This window comes from Bos taurus, chromosome 16 (genome assembly GCF_002263795.3).
Source record: "Bos taurus isolate L1 Dominette 01449 registration number 42190680 breed Hereford chromosome 16, ARS-UCD2.0, whole genome shotgun sequence".
NCBI lineage: Eukaryota > Metazoa > Chordata > Mammalia > Artiodactyla > Bovidae > Bos > Bos taurus.
In genome coordinates this window covers 25,219,049-25,227,652 of record NC_037343.1, presented here as the reverse complement: position 1 = coordinate 25,227,652, position 8,604 = coordinate 25,219,049, and the positions used below count along the sequence as shown (strand labels likewise).

At 47.2% G+C, this 8,604-nt stretch overlaps 1 protein-coding gene across 2 annotated transcripts in view; it reads left to right on the top strand.

Moving 5' to 3' along the window:
* The first annotated feature begins 345 nt into the window (after positions 1-345).
* Positions 346-8,604, top strand: part of DUSP10 (dual specificity phosphatase 10) — a 41,108-nt gene continuing 32,849 nt past the window's right edge. The window contains exons 1-2 of one of the 2 annotated variants that reach the window (NM_001034725.2): positions 346-432; positions 2,669-3,522. In NM_001034725.2, coding sequence (NP_001029897.2) covers positions 2,712-3,522 — 811 coding nt within the window. In that variant the 5' untranslated portion in view covers positions 346-432; positions 2,669-2,711. Of the gene's footprint in view, positions 433-1,051; positions 1,151-2,668; positions 3,523-8,604 lie in introns of those variants that run through there. The other variant, XM_059875484.1, reaches the window with a different exon arrangement.

The following is an 8,604-nucleotide window of genomic DNA, read 5'->3' as shown; positions in this document are numbered from 1 at the left end:
CATCCTGCAGGTTAGGTTTACATGTAAATAGAGAGCAGCTGCTCCGCGCGGGCCCCAGTTGGCCCTTTTAAGTTTTTGATTGGCTGCCAATGACATCACCGTCCGTATTATAACACTGTGGACCCAAAGCGGCGTCGGATAAACCCTCCTTAAAGAGCCATGGCCACGCCCTGGCTCCGCCCCCTCCAGGTGCCCATTGGTCGCGGGCTGCAGCGAAGTAGCGGTCAGGTTTCTCCGAATTCCTATTGGTTCAACACACCGTCGGTCGGCAGCCGGCCCGCCCCCTCAGAACCTTACATTTACAGTGTAGCAAAAGAGAAAGTAACTATGTTGCTGCTGGAGATCAATGAAGCCTAGTGAATGAGGGCTGAATGTGCGAATCCCTTGCTGAAGCGGAGCGCCAGATGGTGGAGGGTTACACTTATTTATGAAGTAAGTGGAAGTCACCGTGGCTACTCCTGAGAGTCCAGGGGTGTGAGGCGGTGTGAGTGTGAGTGAGTATGTATGTGGTGTGTGTGTGCGCGCGTGTGTGTGTTGCGATGTTTATGGAGGAGCCACAGCAGGTGAGGTTAAAGTGTTCCCGCTGTTGGCTCACGCCGCCCTGTGCGTTTACTCTCTCTGCAGTCTACTTGGATTGGGGGCGAAGGAAAAAATGAGGTTTGTTGGGATGCTTTGCGGCAGTTTTAAAGGCCAGGGACTTGTTAGTGCGCTGTGTTGCGAAGGAGGATGTTAAGTGCCTGGGAGTGGGGAAGCAGCATTCTCTGACCACTTAATTTTCTTTCCAGCCGCTAACTAGAGGTGGAAGGGCGACTAGAGTGGGAGGGGGATAGCTCAGTGTTTTTCGGGAGGTTTCCTAGGCTGTCTGGATGGTTTCACGGGCAATATATATGCCCGACCCCGTGCTGCAGGGATGCAGGTCTCTTTATACACTCCGTGCGTGTGTGTGTGTGTGTGTGAGAGAGAGAGAAAGAGAGAGAGAGAGCGAGCGAGCGAGCGAGAGAGAGAGAGCGAGCGAGCGAGCGAGCGAGCGCGTTTGTGCGCGCCGAGCACTCTGTGTGGAGGTGGGGGTCCCAGCTTGTGTCTCCATGAGCACGCTTCTGCGTCCCTCTCAAGGGAAATGGACTGTTGATCCTGGGACGTACCCTACCAGGTAACACAATAGCAAAGACTTTTCACTGCTGGGTCCAGCTGGGAAACAGTTACAGCTTCTGGAATAGTACTCGCTCTTCAAAAAATACTACGCAAGGGAGGAAGGGGAGGAGGAGGGAGGAAAGAAAGGAGAAAGGGAGGGAGAACAGGGGTTGGATTCTTCTTGCCCATCTAAAGGTGGTGAGGGAAAGCTGAGTCCGGTGGGGATCTGTGGATGTGATAGGTGCGAGCCCCTGTGTGTGTATGTGTGTGTGTGTGTGTGTATTCTGCCTGTGACATTTTGGCTCTGTGTCTGAGAATGGTGACAGTCCTGTGTAGAGGGATGTTGGATGACATTTTTCCAGACATCTCTTAAAGTTGGTTTAGATGAGCTCCTCTCCTCTGTGTGTATGTCTAGTAGGAGAGGAGCCAGCAGGGCCCGGGAGTGGAGTACGTCTATGCCTATAGGGAGGAAGGAACTGTCCCTTTGCAGGTACCCTCTCAATGAGACAGGACATAGACCCCTGTGGGCAACTCTTTACTTCTCACTGGGAAGTCTTCTTTATGAATCCATCCTCTTGAAGAGAGGGCACATCTGTGTGAGATCAAAAGATTATGCATAGTGGCTACCTTCCGCTGAGAGAAGCTCTAGGATGTTCCTGTAGGGAAAGGAGGAGAATGGAGAGTTGAAGTGATTCTTTTCTTAAAGGCAGGAGTGGAGTGGGTGGTGCGGCAAGGGAGCCATCTGAGGGATGGATCTGTCAGGATCAGGGTTTTCAGACCTGCCTCTGTAGCTTGAGGCTTCATTTTAGGGGACCAGTATGTAATGAAAGAGGACATGCAGATTAATTTATAAATAAGAGGGTAATAGGAAACATGGGAGGTTTTAATATGACTTTGTTGTGCTTTTCAAAGGACTTGGGAGAAAGAAAAGTAAGAATAGCTCAAAATTAAAGAGATTCACTTAGAGGGCTACTTTCATTCTGATATGCAGAAAGTTGACATCTGCCCCTGATGTATATTTAGCTGCTGTATATTCCCATGAGCCTTGCCAGCACTCTTGGTCATTCCTTTGCCTTTGCAGTGGCTGAAGGAATTACATGGAAAGTATGCAAGGGCGGACGTATGGGTCCTTCTCAGATGATTGCAGTATACTTCTGCCCTGGAGATGAGGCCCAGAAGAGATGCCTCTTAAGAACCTTCCCATCCATCTTGAGCTTTTCTGATCCTTTGTGCTTGTACTTTTTCTAAGGCTGAACTTGGATGTGGGTCCATGAAAGGTTGTTCATCAACATTTGCATAGACTTTACATCTAACCTTAGACTCAGCCAGGACAGGGCGTTGGGCGGTGGGTGGTCCTCAGGTGTGCATCCTCTTTGAATCCATAGTGGTGAGAGTCAAGCTTTGAGTGACAGGATACTGGGCACTTAGGACGACTTCGCTAAGAGGGATGCAAAGTCCTTTCCTAGGGATTGGATTCGACTGCTTTTTGTGTCACATGACTTTATTCTTTCTTTCCCCCCCCTCCCCTTCTTTACAGACTGTCTTGAGTTCTTCTTGAATTGCCAGTTTTCAGCCTCCTCATGCCTCCGTCTCCTTTAGACGACAGGGTAGTGGTGGCACTGTCTAGGCCCGTTCGACCTCAGGATCTCAACCTTTGTTTAGACTCTAGCTACCTTGGCTCTGCCGCCCCTGGCAGTACCAGCCACCCTCCTGTCATCGCCACCACCGTTGTGTCCCTAAAGGCTGCGAATCTGACGTATATGCCCTCATCCAGCGGCTCTGCCCGCTCCCTGAATTGTGGGTGCAGCAGTGCCAGCTGCTGCACTGTGGCAACCTACGACAAGGACAATCAGGCCCCAACCCAGGCCATTGCCGCTGGCACCGCCACCACCGCCATCGGAAGCTCTACCACCTGTCCTGCCAGCCAGATGGTCAACAACAGTGAGAATGCAGGCTCTCTAAGTCCATCAGGTGGGGTGGGCAGCCCCATGGCAGGGACCCCCAAACAGCTAGCCAGCATCAAAATAATCTACCCCAATGACTTGGCCAAGAAGATGACCAAATGCAGCAAGAGTCACCTGCCAAGCCAGGGCCCTGTCATCATTGACTGCCGGCCCTTCATGGAGTACAACAAAAGTCACATCCAAGGAGCTGTCCACATTAACTGTGCCGATAAGATCAGCCGGCGGAGACTGCAGCAGGGCAAGATCACTGTCTTAGACTTGATTTCCTGTAGGGAAGGCAAGGACTCTTTCAAGAGGATCTTTTCCAAAGAAATTATAGTTTACGATGAGAATACCAATGAGCCGAGCCGAGTGGTACCCTCCCAGCCACTCCACATAGTCCTCGAGTCTCTGAAGAGAGAAGGCAAAGAACCTCTGGTGTTGAAAGGTAATGCCCCCACCCTCTCCCCAAGCACAGCCCTGGGGTCACCCTGGGTTTTATCTGAGAAGTACCAGCATCCTCCTTCCGCTGGCTGCAAAAGACCAGAATTGCCTTTCTTCTTCTTGTCTTCCCTTCCATGCCCTCTCTTAATTATTTTGGGGTTGGGAGAGAAACCCAGCAACCTTGAACTGAAAGCCAGAAGACTTGGGCTCTAGTCTTTAATTCACCTTCTCATTTGCATTGTGCAAGTCATTTCCCCCTCTCGGAGATGGTTTTCTCATCTTTCTAAAAAGGGGCTCTATGACACCAGATGGCATCTGCAGTCATGCTTGCGCTGGTAACTCTGTTCCATTCAAACTAGCTGGAAAGTTCTTGTCTCTCAGATTTAACCAAAGCTGATGGAACAGAGAAAACCGCAACCATGGTGAACTGCAAGTAAACCTCCAGGTACCAGTTCTTTCTGTGGGAAATTCTTCCTCTTTCTCACCTCTCTGAAAGTGACCTTCAAAAAGGGCAGAGATCCTTATTTTAGGGCCCCTCCAAGAGTTCACCTCGAACATCCATTCCTTTGCCAAAACTCCAAGGGATGGAGTCATTTTATGAAATACTCCCAACACACTGTTTCTTCTGGTGTCACCTGACAACCGTTGACATCATAGCTCCTTCCAAGATGGGATGGTGGGTCGCTTGCCCCAGGACACTGAGCGTGAATAACTAGATGTCAGTGTCACTGAGCCCTGGCAGGAGGAATTAATTGCCCACCTGTCTCTGGGCTCCTTCTGCACAGCGTTGCCTAACCTAGAGGGAGTCTGCATCCGCTGTCCCTCCAAGATGTGTCTCTTTGCCCTTGGATGCCATCCTTTGGGACACTGTACACCACACTTCATCTTCAGTGTTTTCTGTCAGGTGGTGGTGGTGATGGTGGTAGTCTTCTTCTTTCTTCTCTTTCCTTGAGTGTTGGGTCAAGGCACACAGTCTGGGCCACATTGGCAGCCAGTCTCTTGCACTGTGTAGACCAAAGGCATCGCTGGGTTCCTTTGAACACCTTGCATATTTAAATTGCAAAAGGCCATTGGAATGAGCAAGGTAGTTGGTTTTCCTTTGTGGGCTAGTTCTGCCATTCTTCTTGTCTTCCCAGTGGTGCATTCTGCCTTTTGTTGAGGAGTGTTCTTAGAAATCCAGTTCTAAATTCCTTGGACCGCATCTCCCCTGCCCACCATCACTGGCCTTGAGCCTACTCTTATTGGGCTCAACTAGCATAAAGGTACAGCTTCCCTTAAGGAAGGGCTGGTGGGCTCTCAGGGGAAGGAGAACATCATGGAAGTTACATCCAGAGTGTTCCAGCAGCACCCAGGCATTTTATGTTGTTTTTGATGGGTTTTCTTGTGGTTACTGATATGCTCATATTTCCTCTGTGTATCCTTGTATTTTGTCGTTTTGTATTCTTGTTTGGCTGACTTTGAGTGACTCCCAGTAGGTTTACCCAGCTAGCATTCTGTCTCTGTGCTCCTGGCTTGTCTCATCTCTTTCAGAAGAGAAAATACACTCTACAAACTTCTCAGTTGTTTGTACTGGGGAGCCAAGAAGTGGAGAACCAATGGAATGATCTTCAGGGTAGTCTCTTGCTCATGTAGAGTAGATGCCGTTGAGGGAAAGCAGGCCTTTTGCATCCAAATGATCTGAGAACAGGCATCAAATAATCCACATGAAGATGACCCTGGACTTAAACATTGAGAGTGTTAAGGAGGAGCTGTAGAGTCTACCCTCTATTTTGGAGTGGGCATTATTGTGTATGGCAGTGGCTTGTGGGTTGCTGGGAAATGAATCTCCTAGGTGTTGCTGATCAAAGTGGGATTCCTCTCCCCATTTCCTGTGGATGCAGCTGAGAGCCCAGGCAGCCTGGGCTTGTTCCTCAGTGTCAGTAAGGTTGCCTCAGTGGGGCGGGGCCAGACATGCTGCTGATGTCACAGCTGGGCGCCTGCCGCCACCACCGCCCACAGGGCTCATCATTTTCGGGTTGGTGAGACGCAGCGGCGGTCGACCTGGAAGTTGCACTGGTGGTAGAGGTTGTATTATTTGTAGTTTGGGCTCTTTCTTCAACTATCTGGGGATTTTGTTGAAGATATGTAGTTTGGGAGCAGAAGGGTCTGTAATGTACTTTATTATTTTTGTCATTGTGATTTTGGTCTCTTTGGAGGGGAATGGCCTAAAATTGGGGCCATGATGGTAAAGAAGGGAAAGAGATCAATATTAGAATGCCCCTCTAGCTGCCCTTTCATCTGGGTAAACCAAAAGTTAATACCATACCACCACTGAGGTGAAAATGGGGTGGGTACCTCTGAGAAGGCATGGCCAGCAAACTTCTCCTAGGTTCTTGAGTGAGTCTATCAGACCATTCTGATCGGGCTTTTCTGCTGAGGTTTATTTTAGTAATCCCTACCCTTGGTGATGTAAGATTTTATTTTAGCAAGAGTAGTAGCGGTACCATTTTGGAAGGAGTGGTTTTCGCAGGGAAGATGTGGTGGGGCTAGGGGTGGGGGTTGGTTAGCATCTGGGGTAGATGCTTCTAAGGCTTCGGGAGTTTATTTTCAGAGATTTCAGTACAATCCCGGGTTAATTTATGGCTGACCCATCTGAGTCTCTGGTTTCTGTTTGTAAACACTGGTTGCTGCCCTCCCTGTCCAAGTTTTATGTCCCCCCTGTTTCAGTGCCATGCTCTCCATTTTTGGTGCTGCCTGTCAAGTAGAGCGGCTGCTCAGACACTGTTTTAGTAATGCTGTGTCAGGTTGGGAAGAAACTGATCAGAGGCGCAGAAGACCCTGGGATTAAGGGACTGTTCTAATTTACAGTCCCCTCCCCACTGGGACCTATGTCTGAATTCATCTTTTATTCTCATCCTCCAAAGAAGAAATGGCATCAGACCTGTGCTTCTACTCCACCTGGCAAACCATGAGTCGAATAAGTACATGTATAGAGACTTGCAAAGGCTTTGAGAGAATTATAATCTGTTTTACACAAAGTTGACTTTTAATGTGATTTTTCACCCAGCTGAATAAGGAGGCTAGACGATTCTGGGTTTTCCATAATGAGAGCTACCATCTTTGCTATGATGTTTGTAAGGTTCCCTTTTCAGCAAGGCTGGGTTCAGGGAAGTAATTTGTCATTTACCTATGTAGGAATGGATAGTCTATTATCACCTCCTCTTTAAAGACAATCTGTGTCTTTAAAACTTTTATTATAAAAGTTTTCAAATACAGAGAAACATAGAAAAGAGTATCATGATCGCCATATACCTAGTACCCAGATTAAACAATTGTTAATGTTTTCCCTCTCTGCTTTCTCTTCCTTTATTGGTTGTTGAAATATATTAGAATATAGATAATGTTTGACTGTATTTCAGTATGTTTCATGTTTAAACTTAATGCTTTCAAATTAAGAAGTATGGGCATATTTTATAGTACAGTACAGACAACATTTTCACTCCTAAATATTGGTGTCATGTCCCTGTTGTTGACTTTTTCAAGCTTGGAATTCCACTTTGACTAACTGGCTACTATTGAATCTATGGGGCAGCGCCTCCCACCCCACCAACACCCACGCACTCCCCCAGACTGGGAGGCATCTATAGCATCCTCTTCCACAGGAGTCCATCAGGTCCAATACCTGGACTTGCTCTGTGCTGTCACAAAACAAAGAGTGACTGACAAGCCTGCCTCTGAGTCAGTAGTATTTACTGGGGGCAGGGCTGGCGGGGGATGAGTGAGTACCACTTCAGGAAGCTGATTCAGTAGCAAAGATCTGATCACAGAGAGAGGTAACTTTTTATGCTAGAAAACTTTCCATCAAAACTCCTGAAGTGAGCCACATAGATGGCACATCTTCCCATAGTCACAAAAGGCTCTGAAGTCAACACTTGTAGACAGTACTGAGTCTGATGACAAAGTGAAGGGCTGTGCTTAGACATCGGAGACCCCGAGGAAGTATGTTTTATCTTCTGCATTGTTTTGTGGGAGAAACAAAAGTCTTCCTCTTGTCCGTCAGGGATGTTAGGATTTTTTTTTTTAAGATATGTGAAACAAAGGCATAATCTATTTTCACATGTTTAGTGTTGTGATTCTGAGCTTCTGTTTAACATCCAGACATACTGAATATTAGCCGTGTAGCAAATGGCGGAGAGATTCAGGCAGGAGCAGGGGGCCAGCCTGTCTGAGCGTCTTGGCTCATGCCTTGCTAGCTATGTGCCCTTGGCCAATGGCTACTTCCCTTACTTCCTTATTTCCCTTGTTTACAAAAAGGATGTAGTAGCAGCACTCTCCTGGTGGTAGTTTAGGTAGTAAATGAATTAATGTGTACAAAGTGTCTAGAACAGTTCCTCATACAGAGTGAACTCTCCCTCCATGTAGCCCAGTAGTATTACTGTTGGTTGAACAGAAATGATGGTGTCAGTAAAACTGCAGTTTTGGCCTCTCTTCCAAAGGAGTGCAAATAACAAGTTAGGTACAGCCGTGTGTGTGTGTGTGTGTGTGTGTGTGTGTGTTGCTATGGCCTAAAAATAACTTGATGACTGTTACCTAATTTAAGTAGCATACAGTTGGAGTGCCAAGTAATTACAAAGACATGTTGGGTCAGAAGGCCAGAGTAATTTCGGCATATCCTAGAATTATTTATTCAGTGGGGAATTTGTAAAAATGTGATGATAAATCTGTTCAACGAATGTCCCTTAACTAAATAATGAAAGTATAAAACTATTAAGCTTTGCTTTTTCTGGCCTCTCATCAGGCTGATTTATTTTTGGAATAAGGATTGTAGTCTGACTTTAAAAGGGGAGGTGGAAGGAGTGGGGAGTATGCTTCATTTTGAAAAGTTCTTGAAGCTTTGCGTTTTGATGAGATTGAAGGCCAGGGAAAAGGAGGGAATTCATGGAAAGGCCTGCTCATTTCTTTCAGTGAGTCTTGAACCTTCCTCCGAGCTGGTTCAGAGTTGACTGTATCTTCCTTAAGCTTTTGGATGTACTGTGCTGCTTCCTAATTAAAATGTGAGTGAAAAGTCTGTTCACTGTGTGTTCAGCAGAGTTTAGCTCACTTTCAC